This window comes from Stenella coeruleoalba (genome assembly GCF_951394435.1).
Source record: "Stenella coeruleoalba genome assembly, chromosome: 13".
NCBI lineage: Eukaryota > Metazoa > Chordata > Mammalia > Artiodactyla > Delphinidae > Stenella > Stenella coeruleoalba.
The window spans coordinates 61,399,119-61,420,524 of NC_137159.1; the positions used below are offsets into that span (position 1 = coordinate 61,399,119).

A 21,406-nucleotide genomic window follows, 5' to 3' on the forward strand; every position below is an offset into this window, starting at 1 on the left:
GAGAGGTGAGCTCAGTGCTTGGAGTGGAGGATTTCTGCAATACTGAGGACTGGCCATAAAGAAGGGGGTTGGGAGGAAACTGCAAGGGTTTTATAGTGAGACAAGGAGTGGTATTACCACCTAATGGCAGGAAGATAATTTTTCTCTTCCTCAACATATAAGTCATCATGGCCAATAGTGGGCCTGTTCATTCATTCATTCATTCATTCACTCATTCATAAATGTCAGTTACCATTTTATATCAAGTCCTGTTCTATGTACCAGAGGCTATAAAATACTCCCTTCCCTGAGAAGCACAGAGAGTAGGAGAGACTGACCAAAAAAACCCAATGATTTCCATGTATTATGAAAAGGGCTATGATAAAGAGATACGGGGGGGGGAAAAAAAAGAGATACATGGGAATTAGATTACAAGGGAGCAGAGGAGAGACACCTAAGTCATCTTTAGGGGCTGAAGACTGAAAAACACTTCAAAGAGAAGGAAATGTAGTCCTGAAAGAGGAGAAGTTTGTAGAAGGGGAAGGCAATCAGGGAAGAGCCCACTGCCAATGCAAAGGCCCAGAGCTCGAGACAGCTTGGGGGATGGAGGGGATCCAGTTCAGGTGGGAACACAGGATGCATGTGGGGAAGGGGCAGCAGGGGAGGAAGGGTCACTGACTATTTAAAATACAGGAAACCAAAGAGCTGTGAGAACTTATCTCCCCCTGCAAATAATTTACCCTGGGATTTTTGGATGGCTTCCTTCTCCATGCTTCCAATTTCTTCATTAGAGCCCTTTAACTGAATATCCTTTGGTTCTGAATGCCAAAGTCAAAATTAGGTCAATACGTAATAATCACCCTAAGGTTTATGTTTACCAGACTCACGGAAGCTTGGGGATAAAAACGGAAGGCTTCTACTTGAACCTCCTTTCCAAGGTAACATTTCTTCTAAGCATTCCTGGAAGGTGGCCATCCAGACGGAAAGAAATCTCTCCGGCCCCAGGGAGCTCAGTTTATCTCAGGAAGCAGCCCAGTGCATGACTGTACATCATTAGTTGTAAGAAATTTTTTTCCCTTAAATTGAAATTAAGTATGTCTTCCTGTTGCTTCTATCCATTTCGACCCCTTAGAGTGAAAAAAGTAGCCTGCTGCGCCTCCTACATACAACTGGTGCTACGTTACATTTATAACGGTGAATTGAGAAACGTCCCTTTTGCTCTCTAAAGGTCTTGTTAATTGACAACTGGCTTAGTTTTGATTAATTAGATGGTCTTAATATCATGTGCCACCTTCCTTTTCATGAAGACCTTGAAGGGACATCTGTCACTGTTAGTAATACTCCATTTTCCTCCTTTACTGATTAGCAATACCTTATGTTTGCACAATACTTCAACCCTTTCCAAACATCTTCACATAAATTATCACAACGTAGTGTCGTAAGAAAGTGCTACGCCACTGTATGTTACCTTCACAAAAATTTCTGCACCTGTTTTATGATGCACTATAAAGGATAGGGCAAGTCCTGTAAAATATGTCTGAGAGAATCCTACGGTTTCTGACACAACAATAGCTAGTAAATGTCAAAGAATTAACATGTTTTAAGAGAAGGAAGAAGAAAAAAGTAGTTATCAGAACAAACTCTGGATGTCTACTTCAATCATGGACAAATGACTGATACTTTCCTTAACTACAGACCATACACATTCCTACCTTAGCAAACTATCTGTTTAATCACAATTACTCATGCAACAAACACAGATGCTAAGTGCCTGGCACAGGGACTGAGGGAGAGAGAGCATAGATATGGGGTTAAGGAAGGTACCATGTTAACTCTGGATATTAAATGTAAAGCAAAAGTTCAAAGAAATGAGATGGCTTAGTCAAAATCATGACTTAGTGACCTGGGAAATATGGAGGGGAGGACCTGGTAGGGAAGAGGGGAGGGCATTCAACAGGGGAAATAGAACGTAAACCCCATGATTCCAAGCACGGTCTTTCCCAAAGCAAAGCACAAAGTACCAGCTCTACGGTGGTGCTATGAAGACGGGCAAGGATGGGGGGCCTGGGGACCCTTGCGTTCTGGAGTAAGTCTGGCCCTGCAGGGTTAAGGGGATGTCCGGCTACTAAGACTAAACTGACAGCAGCTTTTTCCCCATCAAGCCAAAGAGAGATGTGCTTGTTCCTCCAGAAAGCATTATAGGAATTTAAACTCCTTGTTGCCTCAGCAAGTTATAGGTCTGGGTAGAGGTGTGATTGCAAACGTCAAGGATCCCTGGGGAGCAATTCTATGACGCATGCAGTGTTTCACCCCGTTGGAAACAATGGTTAAACACCTGTAAGATTCACTGCACAGGATAAAATGACATGCCCACTATGGATCGATACCTTGCTGCCTCCCCGGCTCCAGACTGAGGGACACACGTGCCTGTTTAGTTTGCAGCCTGCAAAAGTGCACAGGCACCCCAACCTGAGGAAGCTCTAAGGATTAGGGACTTAACCTGAGGACAGTTGACTTTGGCCCCAGGAACGATACATGGAACTACCAAGTCATAGTAACCGTTCAGTGATTTCTCCACAGAAACAGGAGGATATTAGGGTTCTCTGACCCTTGGAGAAAACAAACGGCATGCCTGAAACCGTGCCTTTCGTGATGCTAACACACAGGACAGAGGAGAAAGCGTAAAAAACGAATGACGGACCGACCTTGTTGGCAGGGTGCAGCAACCGTCCGCTGTGAGTCTGACTTGAGTTTCATAGCTGTCCAGGGGGCACACGGCCTGCTGAACGGAGGGACACTCCACAGTGCTGCAGTCCACGCTGAAAACTGGGGGGCAAACAGAGGCACCATTCACCGTTACGTTTCCTTGCATTTTGAGTCCCCAAACGAAACACTGGCTCTTCAAATTTTTGTAGTCTCCTTGCTTCCTGGAAACCCTGTCTTAGCACTGGCATTTTCATTTCCATCAACGTTAGAGAACTGTAATATGACCCCAATCTTCTGTTCAAGAAAAGAAGGGAACAAGACACTGAAGAGTTAAGATGCAGACACAGAGAAAGACAGAGAGTTAAACCAGTGGTGGTTCTGGGGATGGTGACGACCAGCCCAAGGCATTTCTGATGAAACAGCTCAAGAGACGAACAAGGGCTTGCTTGGCTTGAGCATTTACCAAGCAGTTAAAAAAAATCTGACCCATGGTTAGAAACTTTGGAAGAGGAAACCTCTGCAGTCCAGACCTATTCACAGACCACATCAGAAACGCAGCCACAAGAACAGAGATGTTAGAAATACCATAGATCCAGAAACAGCTGGGACATGACTACAAAACAAATGTGGCAAAGAAGTTGAGTAAACAGTCAAAGATGACTTAGCACATGCTATAAAGCTAACAGACGGATGGTGGGGAGCTGGCAAGGAGGAAGACTGGGGCTGAGTATTTCATTATAAAATGTCTGGCATTTTGATGCATGTATTTATCTAAAAATAACTTTGTTTTATGTATGATGATTGTTTTTAAATGTAATACTTTAAAGTGACAGATATATCTGCAAATGAGGACGACGACCTCCTCTGGGGGAATGAAGCAGGCAACCACAGTACCATAAGTTTTAACCCTACGGCCCCCATCAAGCATACTTTGAAGGAAGAAAAAAGAAGAGAAAAAGACAGGGTCCCTCTCTGAAGGCACTTCTGTACCAGTGGATTATCTGGTTCTCTGACTGGAGGGCAGAAGCCAGGCTGCTGTTAGCTCAGAGTAGCAAGTTTGCAGCGTCCCACTGTCAAGTGGCCAGGGTGGGGCGGGGGGCGGGGGAAGGCTGGCTGCTGCTGCCCTCTGATGCAAAGCAGCGAGGCTGCTGGGACCAAGCCCGTGCATACCTGGTTTGCACTCATAGAGGTCACAGCACTCTCCCGGCTTCCCTGAGGCTTTGGACACAAGTATGTTCAGGTATCCTGGCTGGCAGACTTTCCGCAGGCAGCCCGCGGGGTCGCACACGCAGCGGCTGGGGAGGGGGCAGCACTCCCCGGGGGGCGCGTAACCCTCGATCAGAACGGAGTCTTCAGGACAACGCGGAGAGAACTGGACTTCACAGCGGGCCTTGGAGCAATCTGGCTTCTCTTCTAAATGGGAGAGAAAGAGTTTAGCACAGGCCCAGGGGCAGCATGGGGCACTTTCCCCATAAGTGCAGGCAGCCCTGAAGATAGACTAACTAACAAAGAGTACAGGAGGGACAGAAATCTGGTGAGAACCCTCAAACACAGCTAAGCCGCCCATGGAAATCTTTCCTGAGACCTGCTCATGACACCAGAGCAAGAGGTGGAAGCTGCCTTCTCCATCGGCCCGTCCCCTCCCTTGTGTTGAACAATCCATGTCCAGCACATAGACCAGGTGAAGAAAGGCGGAGGGAAGATGCCTGTGTGACGCAGAGACTCTGAAAACCGGGCTCAGTCACTGACCAATGGAAAGATCTTTAAGTTTAAGAGGAGTTTTAAGGGCCGTTCTTTGAAAACAGTGTACATTTAAACACCAAAACAGGCCCACAAATACCTAATGGCTGCTTTGGGGACTGAAGACAAGATGCATGACAGTTACCACGGAGGAACTCGACCTCCAAGCTCTGAAATTTGAGGAGATGAACAGATTAAGATGATATGAAAGCTTTAGCAAGATGGATATTGAGGCCAAATTCCCATGTAATTTCCCGAAATGGCATCTGGTGTGTTTCTATCCCTAGCAGAAATCCATCAAATGTACCTCATTCTCCTTTCTACAGTATTATGTCACCAACCTATTGCTGCACTTCCATTTTACAGATAAGAAAAATAAATCAAGCAAAGCCCTAGCTTCTGGAGCCCCAGTCCATAGCTCAGTTTCTTGGTTTAAGCTTTTAAGAAACTTATAGCCACATTAGGCCCTTGTCAATTGCATTATTATGAACTGTCACCAAATCTTTAACCGTGGTCATTTTTAAGTCTTTTGTCATTTACAGACAGTTCTGGGTGTACTCTGATGCTTTTGCACAAATGTTCCTATAAAAGGGTTTCATCTTCAAGGAATTCATGGAAAAGACTCTGACAAGTACAGGTTTCTGGTAACTGACTATAGTGCTGAACCGAATGAAGAAGCATTTTCAGAACTCTAATGGAAAACTGATGAATTCATAAAAGTGCTAACAAAAGATCAAGATGAAAAAAAATTAATTACATGGGACTGAGTGCACTGATGAGGATGATTATAATTTTTGTGACTTTCTGTTTGAATAAAAAAAAAATCCCACAAGGACTCAGAGGCAAAAAATATACAAATCAATTTTCACTGCAAAGTAAAGGAGCTGTTACAGTGGAGGATTACTGGACTGAATGTCAATATTATGACATAGCACGAGTGTGTTTCGTGTGTGGTAATTGCAATCATTGTTGCTTTTGTTGTGGTCATCCATTTACAATGCTTGGTGTCAGTCTATTTATCTCTTGTAAAAATAAAATATAGTGTGTGTGTGTGAAAAAAAACGTTCTGGAGATGGATGGTGGTGATGGTTGCACAAACAATGTGAATGTCCTTAATGCCACTGAACCGTGGCATTAATATGCCTTCACTTAAATATAGCGAAGATGGCAAGCTTTACATTATGCATATTTTATCACTATTTTTAAAATAAAGGTACCTTTATTTTACAATAATGCCTTTTTAAACGCAAAAAAAAAAAAGAGAAGTCTGAAATAAACCAAAAGCACATCATCATGGCCTCATGACCTTGAGTGGAAAGAGTTCGGAAAATGTTGGGTGAAAATGATGCCATGTCGTATTGGGGTACGTTCATAAGCTCTGTCTTTCCTAAAGTAAAATCCACAAAGAAGCACAAAGCAGGGTTAGATGCAAGAGGTCTCCTAGTTCAGCCTTCTAAACTAAAAATTTTAGTCTATTTTGTAGATAAAGAACCTGAGGCCCAAGAATTCAAGCGATGTGTCTAAGGTCAGTGGTAAAATTAAAGCAAGAATCCAAGCTTCCTTACTTCCAGTCCACTTAGCTCTTTATATTACAAAAGTAGGTCTATTTCCAAAATCAAGTGTCCCTCAGGTCATTTCTACCTTGATTGCTGTATTTTTCATTTCACCATCCATCTTCCTTGTGTAACTATTTCTTGTCTCATCAAAAGATAGCACAGGAGAGCCTTCATACTCATAGTTCTAGTAAATTCATTAAAAAATATTTCTTGAGTGCCTGCTGTTCCAGCAGCCTGGGATACACCACAAGAAAAACAAACATAGATCCTGGCCCTTATACAGTTTACAATGCACTGGAGGGTGATAAAATAAACAATAAATATTATAAATAAGCAAACTATATAGTAGCAGAGGGTGATAAGTGCTGGGTGGGGGAACAGAACAGAGCAAGAGGGAATTAGAGTGCATGGAAGAAGTGGGGGGCAGTTACAATTTGGTCGGGGGACTTCCCTGGTGGCACAGTGGTTAAGAACCCACCTGCCAATGCAGGGGACACAGGTTCGAGCCCTGGTCTGGGAAGATCCCACATGCCACAGAGCAACTAAGCCCGTGTGTCACAACTACTGAGCCTGCGTGCCACAACTACTGAAGCCCGCGCACCTAGAGCCTGTGCTCTGCAACAAGAGAATCCACTGCAATGAGAAGCCCGCAAACTGCAATGAAGAGTAGCCCCTGCTCGCTGCAACTAGAGAAAGCCTGAGCATAGCGATGAAGACCCAACACAGCCAAAGACAGATTAAAAAACAAACAAAAAACAATTTGGTTGGAACAGGCATCACTGGGAAGCTGATGTTTGAACAGATTTGAAGGAGTGAAGGGTGGGCCATGGAGATACTTGGGAGAAGAGCATCCCAGCAGAGGGCACAGCTACTGCACTCCTGCACTTCCCAAGAGGAGCAAGAGGCCAGTGTGGCTGCGGCAGGATATACAGAGGATACATATATCCAATTTTCGTATTACAAGCCCAAGCAACTGTCTTCAGAAGAGAACACAATTAAGAGGAATTCCACTCCTGGATCCCCATCAGCGTGGGCAGAACAAATCAAAGAGCTGAGGAGGAGAAAGCAAATCGTGGCTGTATGGGTGATGGAGTGTGTAAAGCACACTGAGTAGATCTCTTATCTGTCAAACACAAACACATGGTCTCATAATTAATAAGAGTGCTATGACTTTAACTGCAAACAGAACTTAATTTCTGCTCGTGTTAATGTGCTGTAATTAACTTATTCTGTATCACATTCTATTACGTTCTCATTCTAGAAACTATCCGGTATGTATAATCAGATTTTTAAAACATAAGCTTCAAAGAAAGATGTTTTCATTAAAACCCAACATATTAGATCTTCCTAGTTATTCTGCTCTTTAAGTTTCTTTTAACAGTCCCAACATTGTCACTGACTGATATGTATTTTGCAGCTCAAGCCCTGAGAGATTTATTTACTTCTGAAGACCTGCCTTAGTAACACACGTGGCATAAGGTACCACATAAGAGGATTAAATCTTATAAATGCTTTTTCAACTTTTCTCAAGATTCATATTGGCTTTCCCTTTAATTTACTGATATAATCAATTAGTAGATTTTAAACCAGCCTCGTTTTCTTAGAATAAACCCTCTTTCTAAAGATCCAGCTGGGTGTGACTTCCTAACATTTTAAGATTTTTAGATTAATAAGCTTGAGTAATATTAGCCCGGAGCTCTCTCTTTTCGTGTGTGTGTGCTGGCCTCATCTGGTCTTAGTTCCAGAGTTATACTAACTTTTTCAATGACCTGTTTATCATTCTACCTCTTTCTCGGCTATGAAGCAGTTCATATACCATAGGAATTATCTATTCTTTGATGTTTTCATATAACTCATGAACCTATCTGAACTCAGTATATTTTTAAAGGAGGAAAGGACAGATTTCTTTGTTGGTTATTAGATTATTCAGGTGTTCCACCTTTTTTAGAATTATCTATACTAACATATATTAGAAAGATATATAACATTTATATATATTAAGAAATATACACATTAAGAAATACCTCATTCATCTAGAGTTACAAATTCATTTCAGGCTTTATGGAGCAAGCTTTCTTTTTTGTGGTTTATGTGTTCATGGGTTCTCTCAAGTTTTTGAATCTCTTCCTTGTCTTTCAGATTGTTTACCTGGCTTTTCTCTAGGTTTAAAATTGATGCTTAGTTCACTTTCTCAGAAGTGTGAATAACTTTAATTATGATTTTAATACTTTAGCCAAATATTGCTAAAAATTGCTTTTCTCTAGGTTTAAAATTGATGCTTAGTTCACTTAGTTCACTTTCTCAGAAGTGTGAATAACTTTAATTATGATTTTAATACTTTAGCCAAATATTGCTTTGGTTATATTCTAATTTTTGATACGTCCTACTCTCAATGTAACTCATTTCTAATTCAGTTTTGATCTCTTCTTTAACTAAGGACTTTTTAGGACAGCGCTAATAAATTTCTGCATGGCTTTCCTTTTTCCTTTCTTTCTCCTTGGCTTTCCTTTTCAGTTTAACTTATAGTTTCACTGCCCTGTTGCCAGAAAATGTAGGCTATACAATTTTCTACTTCTGTTAATTTCTTGAGTTTATCTTTTGTTTTTGTTTTTTTGGCATGCGTGTATGTACATGTGGCCTATGGCCAACTTTTTGAATACACAAGTATTTGGAAAGGACATGTATTCTCTGTTTATTGAATCCAAACTTGCAAATCTATTAAATCAAGCTTAATTATGACATTCAGCTCACTTACATCTTACATTTTTTACCTGATTTCCAAGAAGGATCTATAAAAAATCTCCCACTATGAACCAGCAACTTCTCCTCATATTTCTAACAGTTTTTAATTTTTCCAGGATGTGTTGTTAAGTTCATGACTAGCAGGCAGAAGATTCAAGCCTGTTATACTGACTTGGCAAATTGTAAAGTGATGCTTTCAAAGAATTTAGATTTCTAAGATTTAAATCTTTTTTTTTTATTTTGTAATCGTTAAGTGTCTTAGCTTTATTCTCCTCTTCATTCTACCCTCTATTCACTTTTCAACAGATAATCTAGAACACTCACCCAGCATCCTTCCCTTCCCCCATCATCAGCCTGTCACTTGAACCCAACTATGGTTACCATAGCATCAGGAATTGTTTTTCTAAAACCTTCTTTCTCAGCCTGTTTCTAAATAATTCTTGCAGTCGACTTCATTTATTCATCTGTGTCTCTACTCCATCTCTCTTCCATGGAGAAAATAAGGAGAAAACTACAGACACACCATATATTTTCTATCATTTAGAAGGCTTTTCTGACATTACCTCTGAATTTTAAATTTTATCCATTTGAAGAGAAGCCTCTCCTTACTCTTTCCCTATGATGTCTAACAAGTCTATATATAGTACTTAACTTAATTAACAACCTCTTCAGTCTGGTTGCCCCTTTGCAACTGGCATCTTAAAAAAAAAAACAAAAACAAAAAACAACTGCCCCAGATATAGAAAGACTAAAGTGACAGGATCACTTGCAACAGAGGTAATTAAGGGAAATAAGCTAGTTTCATCATATTAATTATCTCTCTTTAAGAGGTTAGCCTCAAAATATTGACAGGGTCACCCAGTATTAAAGGGACTTTACAATAATAATGGCAAGTCTGTATCAATCCTAGTCACTTTAACCTGCATCTTGGCCAGTTGTAGACTTTTTCCAGGTCCATATGTCAACAGGAAAAGTAAAATCATCATCTACAAGCAGCAAATGCATTCAAGGGTTTTCTGCTTTAAACACAGATTTAAAGAAAACCAAAGACGAATGAAAAACTACTAAATGGAAAAAGAAAAAAAAAAGAAAAATTAGACTGCCAGATTCTCATTCTAGCTATTTAATTTCTGTAGAGCCTCCCACATCTGACACTGAAGCATTCTTCCTCTTTCAAAACCTCTTAAAATGGCCATTTAAAAATAACAGCAGGGCTTCCCTGGTGGCACAGTGGTTGAGAGTCCGCCTGCCGATGCAGGGGACACGGGTTCGTGCCCCAGTCTGGGAGGATCCCACATGCTGCGGAGCAGCTAGGCCCGTGAGCCATGGCCGCTGAGCCTGCGCGTCCGGAGCCTGTGCTCTGCAACGGGAGAGGCCATAACAGTGAGAGGCCCGCGTACCGCAAAAATAAATTAAAAAAAATAATAACAGCAGATATGCTGCACACTTATTAATGGAAAAACAGGCCACGTAAAATGGACCAGTAAATTTAGAAAGGCAAATACAAAGTCAGTGCTGCTGGGTACTCTGTGCTTTGCTGAAATCTATCCCAATTCTCACGTATACATATACATGCACACAGGCAACCCATCATCATTCTGAGACAATTCTTGGGAGTTCCAACTATGGAGCTATTTTAAGGGAACTCAAATTTGGATTAGAACTAATATCACAGAATTTAGCAGATAGAACATAGAGTTAAGAGGAGAAGAGTCTGGGATCACTGTTTTCCCCATACCTTACTCTGGTAATCTCCCTCCTTTAAAACCTCACTCCTTTAGAATCTGAAGTCTTGCAGTAGCTATGGCATCAGCCTAGGGTATCACAGTGGCCACTAGGTGGTCCTGGGAGACACACCTCATGGTACCAGCTGAGATGCAATCTATGAATCCTTCCTTCACCCATTCATTCAGCACATATCTACTGAATGAGTTCCATGTGCCAAGGATTCTAGGCACAGGGCCTGGAGCAGGGAATAAAACAAAGTCCTTGCTTGCCTTCTTGGATTTACCATTCTAGAGGAGTAACATAATAAACAAAGAACTACACAGCATAATGCCAGACGGCGACAAATTCTTTGAAGCAGAATTGACAATACGACTGTAATGCACTGGCCAGGTGGGTGACGCAGGTCTCTCCTGAGGACATGGCACCTGCACGGAGACCTGAATGAAATAAGGGGGAAGGCAGGCAAACTGCAGGGCAAGGGTATCCCAGATGCAGGAAACAGCAAGAATAAAGTCTCCGACGCAAGAACAAACCTACTCGCCACACAGAAAATATTTGTCTCATGATTGTTAAGAAGAAATCTGAATTAGTATAATTCACAGGTAAAAAATACCAGTAAAGACTTATAAGAAAAACATTTTGCTGGATGGTGTTTCTTATTAAGGATTCAATTCTCATGATCATGCTAGAGCAGTGAAGGAATATCTACCAGCTAGGCACCTTCTCCGTGAGGTGCCACGCCTCACCTCGTGCTCACACCCCTTCCCACTCCTGTGCGAAAGAGACGAAATCGGCATTGCTACTTGGCAGATGAGACAGGAACAGAGAGACTAAGAAACTTGGCCAAGGTCACAAAGTAAGTGGCAGAGCCTCCAAAGCACGAACTTCACACTAGTCCACAATGCCAAGAGCAAAAGTAACTTCAGCTTTCCTGGTATTTGTATGTTGAGTCAATGGCTACATTTTTGCTCAAGTATAGAATGCAAAAGTCATTTGCAGGGACTTCCCTGGTGGCATAGAGGTGAAAAATCGGCTTGCCAATACAGGGGGCACGGGTTCGAGCCCTGGCCCGGGAAGGTCCCACATGCTGCGGAGCAACTAAGCCCGTGTACCACAACTACTGAGCCTGTGCTCTAGAGCCTGTGAGCCATAACTGCTGAGCCCGTGTGCTGCGACTACTGAAGCCCACGCGCCTAGAGCCCGTGCTCTGCAAGAAGTGACGGCACAGCAATGAGAAGCCTGCACGCCGCAACAAAGAGTAGCCCCCACTCTCCACAACTAGAGAAAGCCTGCGCACAGCAACGAAGACCCAACGCAGACAAAAACAAATTTTTTATAAAGTCATTTGCAAAGATAAAGAGGTTCAGGGTCTTCGGCTGTGTCCTCATCACTTTCTGGTTGGCCATCCTCCCCATCTCATTTGCTTCTTGGCCATACAAACGTAAAGGAGGCGCTCTCTTATACCCAGCACTATTTGGTTCTGAAGACTTCTACTACAAGTGCAAGACACATGTCATCCCTGCATTTTTAAATTTAGAGGCTGACTCCTTTAAAGTTACACTGTGAATTCTTTTCATTCACATTCCATGATTTTATCATAACCTTTTTTGGCAAGCTTCGTGGTGAAGACTTGTTCCACACAACCATAACCCCGAGGGGAAAAAATTAGGCTTGTTGATGCAGTCCCAGAAATATTTCATATTTCAGCTTGTTCGGAAACACCAGCTGTACTTTCCCAGCACTTTCTTTTACTCTGAATTTAGGATTTAACAGTGATGGCATCTACATAGAGCCTTTCCCTGGTGGTTTGTTAAACATGTCACATTAAATTGTTTTCAAAAACCTAATAGTTAGTTTGTACCAGAGTGGGATATAAATTAGCCCAATATAAAGAAAAATAATTAAATGATCTGTAAGACCACAACATGCGATCCTTGAACTCAGTGGTTCTCAACCCTGGCTGTGCGTTTAGGATCACTTACAAAGCTTTTAAGAATGCCACTGTCTGGATTCCACCTCCAATCAATTATAGCAGAATTTCTGGGGAAGGAGCCTGGGAATTAATATCTGTTTCTATAGCTCCCTAGGTGATTCTATTGTGTGACTGGGGTTGAGGATCACTGTGTTACTCCTTCAAGCAAAATGGGAATCTTTACAATGAAGTTCTCTACTGACAACAGAGCTTCACCAGGGGCATGTTCAAATATCCTGGCAAACGGCAGCTGGCCAAATGCCAAAGCAGCACTAAGCCCTCCAGATCTCTGCCTGCCTCCAAGTGGTCCAAGCTGTATGCTGAGCCCATGGTACCTCCAGGAATCTCACAGACCACACATCTTTTCTAGGCAGGATGTTACTGAATTGGGTTGAAACGATGCTTTCCATTAGAGCTTTGCTGGACTGGCCGCATCAGCATCAGTATCCGCCGGGAGCCTGTTGGAGCTGCAGAAGCGTAGACCCCATGCCAAGCCTACTGAATCAGAATCTGCATTTTAGCAAGATTCCCAGATGAGACAAACTGCTCTAGGTTGGTGGTTCTCAAACAGCAGTCCGTGGACCAGCACATCAGCCATTTCCTGGGAACCTGCTAGAGAGGCAACTCTAAGGCCCACATCAGACCTGCAGAGTCAGAAACTCTGAGGGTGGGGCCCAGGAGTCTGTGCTTGAACAAATCCTCCAGGAGATTTTTCATGCATACTATCGTTTGAGAACCACGATGCTAGAATTTTGATTCTCAACCCTGGCAGCACATTAGAATCCCCTGAGGAACTTTAAAAGTTCAAAAGCTCAGAATACATCCCAGACCAATTAAATCAGAATTACTAGAAATGGGACCCCAGCATCAGTATCTTAAAGTCTCCCTGATGACTCCAATGTACAGTAAGGGTTTATTCACTGTTCTAGCCACCCCCGCAGTCCCCTATACTCCCAGGGGATAGGAAGCCGCTTTAAATCTTAGGACATCTGAATCAACAAGTTCTCTGGAATCTTCCTGGGAGAAATGAGAAAAGCTGAAAGGGGTGTCCAGCATCTGCCTCTGGTAGGTGCTGGGGTAGAGGAAGTAGGGAGTGGGAGAGAGATTAGCTCCCAAACGAGAACTGTGTGCATCCTCCAGGATTTAAAATCCTGACTTATGAAAGTTTATTAGAATTTTGAGTCCAGAGACATTTTATCTCATCATCTGTTAATTCACACCAGGAACATGTATTCAGTTTACTCCCAGAAGGATTTGCCATTCAAATAACTATATTCATGTCTTCATACACGGTAACAAGTTTTCAATATGTAACAATGAATTTATTTTTTTTAATCTGGCAATAAAGTAAGGCCTAAGGATAGTTTGGATAAATGTAAAAGACCTGAAGATTGGTTTCAAAAAGATTAATTTTACCTAATAAACTATAGCCTTCTCTGAAAACCTCGTGTCCCCTCCTTGCCAAAAACACAAGCCCACAAAAAATGAGCGAAGGGACTTCTCTGGTGGCACAGCGGTTAAGAATCCGCCTGCCAATGCAGGGGATGCGGGTTCGAGCCCTGGTCCGGGAAGATCCCACATGCCGCAGAGCAACTAAGCCCGTGTGCCACAACTACTGAGCCTGTGCTCCAGAGCCCGCGAGCCACAACTACTGAGCCCACGAGCCACAACTGCTGAGGTGGCATATGGATCTCAAGTCTCCAGAAGGACCCAAAAAAATATTATGTGCTGACCTAACGTCTTCAAAGTTTCCTCGAAGTGACTACACTTATGCAGTTAAAATGATCAACAATAAAAGGCAGATGAATAAAGGACGGGTAGAGTCTGCAGAACACGGCTGCTGCTCTGTCTTTGCTGACAGTCGCAGTGCAAATAAAGAACAGCAGGCTCTCTTACTGTTCAACTAACTGGTAGTTCTCATGAGGGTCTGCACATTATGGGGGGGGGGGAACGTGTGGCTAAAATTACAGAAAGAGAGTTGTGAAAAAATATTTTGGCCATTTATTTTTTTCTTCCCCTTCCTCCCTTTCTTATTTCTGTCTTGCTAAACATAAACTACTTGTTTGTAACACTTACTTGTCATTTAACAGTGGTTGCTTTTTATCTCTCTTACATGGGGGTCAGTATAGCTACTGGTTTACCACAAAGATTTGAGAGCCAGAAAGAACTATGCTCAAATCTTGGCTCTTCTACAGCTAGCTGTGTGATCTCAGGCAAGTTTTTTGACCTCTCTGGGTTATAACTGCCTCAGGGTTGTTTTAAGTGTCAAGTGAGATAATAAATATTGCAAGTAGCCCCATGCCTGGTACATCTAAGTGCCCAAGTGATAGTAGTTCTTATCATCACCATCATTAATTATTAGAAAAAGTCTGTGCTTTGAGTCAGACCTCAGAATACTCAGTATACCATTGTGTTAAACTGGGCATAAAAATACTTATTCTACAAGTCTGTTTGGAGACTAAAAGAATATACACATTCTTTCATATATAAAATATTATATAAATGTAAAAGAATATTTCACGTATTTTATATGTGTATGTGTATGTGTATAAACATACACACACACACACACACACACACACACACACACACAGAGGACACTCATAGGCCCTCTTGTTAGTTCACTTTCCTTCTCAGTTTGTTTTAAACCTAATGCCCAACATGGGAACTAGGTATAATGAACACAGATGTGATCATCAAATGTTTGCTATTATTGACAAAGGTAAAGATGACTATGAGGGGCTTCCCTGGTGGTGCAGTGGTTAAGAATCCGCCTGCCAATGCAGGGGACAGGGGTTCGAGCCCTGGTCCGGGAAGATCCCACATGCCGCGGAGCAACTGAGCCAGTGTGCCACAGCTACTGAGCCTGAGCTCTAGAGCCCACGAGCCACAACTACTGAGCCCACGAGCCACAACTGCTGAAGCCCACGCGCCTAGAGCCCGTGCTCCGCAACAAGAGAAGCCACCGCAATGAGAAGCCCGCGCACCGCAACGAAGAGTAGCCCCCGCCCTCCACAACTAGAGAAAGCCCGCACACAGCAACGAGGAACCAACGCAGCCAAAAATAAATACATAAAATAAATTTTAAAAAAAGATGACTATGAAACACACACAAATATGCCCTATATCACATACATATCTTAACATGCCCAGCACACATCGTCACCCTACTACGCTAAAAGTTGTGCTCAAGTGCTGTTTCTCTGTCAGCTTCCATTTACTTTAATTCCTTTTTTTAAAATGCTGCTTTTTGAGAGACCAGTCCTCACTCTGGAGAGAAGGAAGGAAGCTACCTTATTCAGGTAGTTTTCCCCGGAGAGTCTTCCCAGCTATTTCTGCATTCAGGATGTGTGATGGGCCTGCCTACAAAGCTACCAGACTGACGGGATGGCATATATGGTAATGAGTGCCTCGCCCAAACAAAGGCCTCCTGACATTTACCCCTGTACCATGAAGGAAGGCCCTCCCGCGTAAGAAATTGCCTCTTCCTTGCAGACCACCTTTGATGGCCAGCACCTCTCTGAACAGCCTCACTCCCTCCCCATGACTTTCTCTGAAGCCTTCTCCACCTTCCTGACCGTTCCTTCGGCTCCAGCACCAACTTTCTAATCAGATATGCGCCAGGCCGAGCCCCTGAGAGGGCCCCACGTTTCTATGCTGTCTTTGTATCCTTTGTGTACCCATGGCGTAAACCCTCATCCACTGCAACCGCTGAGAGGGCACCCGGAGACTACAAATATGTGAGCTGCAGCTGAGCAAAGGGACGTGTTTACTTTCCATCCTGAACTACAACTTGACCTGCAGCAAAAACAAAAATACTGCAGTGTGTATTTTTTCCCAGAAATGATAATTATAGTACTCCAAACATTTTTCCAACTTCAACTACCAAAATGGAAAAGGCATTTCAAAAAATAATTTATTAAATAGGCACTTATATTCTTGGTAGCCCTTACATGGAAATTCTACTTTTTTTTCTTCATAGCCATTAAAGGGCTTAGGTCTTGGCTCAAAACCTCTTCCAGGCTAAGGTGGGGCTCAGCCTGCCAGGCTGAGAGGTAAGTGACTGAAGAGCCTTCCCTATTCATTGCAGTCAGCATGGGTTTATAGGACCTTTTTCCACTTCAAAAATACCGGCGATTTAAGAAGCACAGTTTGTACATAGGGTGATACAAAGGCACTTCTGCACATCTGGCTAATGATACTCCTGAACCAGAAGCAGGAGGCCAGATGGGCTCCTGGTACCAAACTCAGGATGTACAGTATTTAGACCCCTTACAGGAGCATCACATGAATCCCAGCTTAGTTTTACTCCTCTCTCTTAAGAGCATGCTTCCTCACCTCATTCCCCACCTGGTCCTTTTCCTCTAGCCACGCTTTTTTTGGACCCGGTAACTCTCATTGGGATACAGCCATTGTAACTACCGCTCTCAGCTTTTCAACACCCTTTAGACCCCCGATTCTCACTTGAACATGCTAGAGGGCTTTTTTTTTTTTTTTTTTTTTTTTTTTTTGCGGTACGCGGGCCTCTCACTGCCGCGGCCTCTCCCGTTGCGGAGCACAGGCTCCGGACGCGCAGGCTCAGCGGCCATGGCTCACGGGCTCAGCCGCTCCGCGGCATGTGGGATCTTCCCGGACCGGGGCATGAACCCGAGTCCCCTGCATCGGCAGGCACACTCTCAACCATTGCGCCACCAGGGAAGCCCTGCTAGAGGGCTTTTGAAAGCACAGACTGTGAACCTCATCTCCAGAGCTGCTGATTTAGTTCACATGGGTTGGGGCCCAGGGATGTATATTTCTAACAAATTCACAGTTTACTGATGCTGCTCTCTGGGTACCGCTGCTTTAGATCACATCTGTTTGGAAATTTTAGTCTCCCGTAAGCTCAGCCGCCCTTTCTCCTGCCCCTAGGCCAAGCTATTTCTCTACCTTTGTCTCTGGCTGTCTCTATATAGACATGTGGTAGAGCTGGCTTTAGGTACAAGAGGATAGTGACATACACTAGATGGACTTGATGGATCTGAACAACAGAGGTCCTAGCCAATCTCACCCTCTTCCATATTAAATAGCAACCCGCATGGAGCTACCATCTCAGGCCTGAGGCAGAATTCAGACAGCCGCTCGTGGAGAGAGCAGACACACTGCTCAGGCCTGTATGTTGGATGGGAAGAGAGGGTAGGGCTGCTGCCAAAGTGAACACTGTGCTTAGTGCCGGGGCTGCTCCCACCTTTCAGGGACACAGCTTATTTCCAAATATTTTCAAATACAACACAGAACACAATGATTCCATTAATAAGACTCAGCAGAACGAATTAAAGGGGACACAGCAGTTTATGATGCAGCAACTCTCACAAATTCACACTCCAGTAATTGGGTATTTGTGGCAATTAGGAATAAGAGTGCCATGCAATTTAAGTTCACGTGTATTATGGGGCCCGGGCTCCACAAAGTTGCTCAGGACCTAAGTTCCTTTTATTTTTTGGCTCTTCAAAACCTGCTGTGTTAGCCCTTGTCCAAAGAGTCTTCCCACCAGTGGGAAGAGAAGAAGTGGAAGGGAGTCACAACCCTAAAGGGCAGAATGTGAGAAGTTATATTATTGCTTGTGCTCCCTTTATGTGGCCAGGACTTAGTCACATGCCACACCTACCTGCAAGGGAGTCTGGAAATGTAGTCTTTATTCTGGGTGGCCATATCTCTAGTTAGAATTGTATATCTGTGGGAGAACAGGGGAATGGACACATGGACATGAGGACAACGAGAAACCTCAACAATAAGTTTCCAATGAAAGTAAACTGTATAAACAAGGGAAGTGTCTTGCCCCTTGAAGAATGAAAGTAAAAAACAGCATTCTGAAAAATCACTTGGGAAACACTCAAATAAGCAATACATGAGCTTCTTACCAAAGATCCACATCTAGGTGTTAAAAGTACCAGGAACGTTCTTATTCATTCAGCAAATCAACTACCATGTATAACACACTGCGGTAAGTTGTATATTTTAATAAGAGCAAGGAGATATATATAAGTAGAAACCCCTTAGCTATCAGTGAGCCTAGATTTTCCATACATATAAACTTTAAGCAGAAAGTCTGGGCTTCTTTTGCAATGTTCTATAACTCAGAATTTTCATCAATCTAATCCTTTCTACAACTAAGGTATGAAAAAAAAGATGGATTGGAGATTTGAAGGTTTAATTGACAGAGGAATCAATAGGCTTGTTCTTGCATAAAAACACGGGAATGTTTTTTTTTTTTTTACATCTTTATTGGAGTATAATTACTTTACAAGGGTGTGTTAGTTTCTGCTTTATAACAAAGTGAATCAGCTATACATATACATATATCCCCATATCTCCTCCCTCTTGCCTCTCCCTCCCACCCTCCCTATCCCACCCATCTAGGTGGACACAGAGCACCGAGCTGATCTCCCTGTGCTATGCGGCTGCTTCCCACTAGCTATCTACCTTACGTTTGGTAGTGTGTATATGTCCATGCCACTCTCTCACTTTGTCACAGCTTACCCTTCCCCCTCCCTGTGTCCTCAAGTCCATTCTCTACGTCTGCATCTTTATTCCTGTCCTGCCCCTAGGTTCTTCAGAACCTTTTTTTTTTTTTTTTTTAGATTCCATATATATGTGTTAGCGTACGGTATTTGTTTTTCTCTTTCTGACTTACTTCACTCTGTATGACAGTCTCTAGGTCCATCCAACTCACTACAAATAACTCAATTTCGTTTCTTTTTATGGCTGAGTAATATTCCATTGGATATATGTGCCACATCTTCTTTATCCATTCATCTGTTGATGGACACTTAGGTTGCTTCCATGTCCTGGCTATTGTAAATAGTGCTGCAATGAGCACTGTGGTACATGACTCTTTTTGAATTATGGTTTTCTCAGGGTATATGCCCAGTAGTGGGATTGCTGGGTCATATGGTAGTTCTATTTTTAGTTTTTTAAGGAACCTCCATACTGTTCTCCATAGTGGCTGTATCAATTTACCTTCCATGGGAATGGTTTTATCCACAGGACTTACTTGCCAAAGGAGAAGAAAAGTTTTCTTCATCAGAAATTCTTAGAGTTAAGTAGAGAAAACAGTGGCCTGGAGAAGCCAAGCGACTTGCCCAGGTCACTCGACCTGGAAGGGCCAGAAGCCAGGTCTACTGGGGAATCCCACACTGGCTCCACCAAGACACACAATCATCATCCTAGCTTCCTCATCCTTCAGTCTGCAGTCTGATATTCATCTCTTCCACAACACTTAAGACTGCTTAGATTCCAGATTAAAAATCTGATCACAGGGACTTCCCTGGTGGTGCATTGGTTAAGAATCCGCCTGCCAATGCAGGGGACATAGGTTCGAGCCTGGTCTGGGAAGATCCCACATGCCACAGAGCAACTAAGCCCATGTGCCACAACTACTGAGCCTGCGCTCTAGAGCCCGCGAGCCACAGCTACTGAGTTCACGTGTCTCAGCTACTGAAGCCCGTACACCTGGAGCCCGTGCTCCGCAACAAGAGAAGCCACCGCAATGAGAAGCCTGCACACTGCAACAAAGAGTGGCCCCTGCTCACCGCAACCAGAGGAAGCCCACATGCAGCAACGAAGACCCAACGCAGCCAAAAATAAATAAATAATTAATTTTAAAAAGTCTGATCACAAAACTTTATCATGAACTCAGCTAAATATACAAATCAAACCAAACCAAAAGTAACCTTTATAAGTGGAATGGCTAAGAAAGGTCAGAAGAGCAACCTCTGGTCACACAGGGTGGCTGGGGTGCTGTCCACCACCCAGGTGCTGATAGGCTACACACCCACACAGGCAGAGCCTCGCCCTCCGAGACACAGAGAACAAATATGCTGGGAATGGGAGGCATGGCAGGCCTGCCAAGATGGCCTACAAGGACAAGCTGCACGCACACTAACGGCCTGGGGACTGGGCCCTGGACGGAGCTGGCTCCCACGAGGAACACCCTAGTGCCTCTATACCACAGGGACTTCTCTGTAACAATCTAATCCCTAGGAAACTTAGAACTCTGCCAATTTCCCCCAGCTCATTCAGAAGATGAGGCCCAGCCAGAAAAAAAGCAGAAACTCTAAGACCAGAGGAGCTGGTGATACGAGACAGGGTGTCTCGCATTAGAGATGGTAGAAAGCCTCACGTGGAAGCTAGAGATCACTTCCAGGGCCTTGGCCTGGTGTAGCCTCCACCTCTGGAAGCTCTTCCGTCTGTAAAATCCCTTTAGGCTGCCATGGCTTCCTCACATTTTCAACAGTGGTTCTCTGCTCTTGTTCTGCTCCCTGGTTTTCTGATCGACCAGACTTATCTGGACATCTGCTCCTGGTGAAATCCTACTGATGCATATCCCACGATACTGAGACTCGGTCTTATGCTTCTGCCTGCCCAGTCTTGTCACAGCACTGTGGATCCCTTGTCGAGCAACGAGGCCAGAGCCAGCTTCTCTATTCCCTCCCCTTTTCTCCTCTTCTTTTCCTTGCTAATTTCCTGTTTAGAAGTCACAGCTATCCTTATCCCTAGGAAAGTCACTTTTTAAAATTCAGGCTTTATGTCAATACTATCCTTTGTCCATGCTATAACTGAGAGTTTAAAAACTTGCCTTGGAAGGAGACTGGATATGAACAAGGAGGGGAGGTAATCCCACAAATTTACTGTAGGGATACTGGGAGCTTGTGGGCTTGCGGTACATGAATTTCTATTCTAAGTATTTTTCAGCAACAGAGTAAGATGCTACCTTTCTCCCTGACTGATGCCCAATCTTGGACCTCCAGGATCTAGGGAGACTATTGCCCCAATTTCCAGGTCTACTTGGAGATGCACCGTTTTATTGCCCTCCCTATTCAAGATGATTTCCTCCTAGGAGGCTAGAAGAATCTGATCAGCCAGATATTCTTTTAAAAAACACAGCCAGTGTTTGATACAAGTGGTTACTAATATATGCTAGGAGTTTTACCTGATCTTAAAGGCT

General features: G+C 43.3%; 1 protein-coding gene across 6 annotated transcripts in view; it reads right to left on the minus strand.

The window, feature by feature from the left end:
- Positions 1-21,406, minus strand: part of CRIM1 (cysteine rich transmembrane BMP regulator 1) — a 208,055-nt gene that overhangs the window by 108,179 nt on the left and 78,470 nt on the right. For 5 of the 6 annotated variants that reach the window (XM_079940082.1, XM_079940084.1, XM_079940083.1 and 2 more), the window contains 2 exons: positions 3,856-4,098; positions 2,685-2,805 (listed from right to left, as the gene is read on the minus strand). In XM_079940082.1, the coding sequence (XP_079796208.1) occupies positions 2,685-2,805; positions 3,856-4,098 (364 nt within the window). The remainder of the gene's footprint in view (positions 1-2,684; positions 2,806-3,855; positions 4,099-21,406) is intronic. The other variant, XM_079940085.1, reaches the window with a different exon arrangement.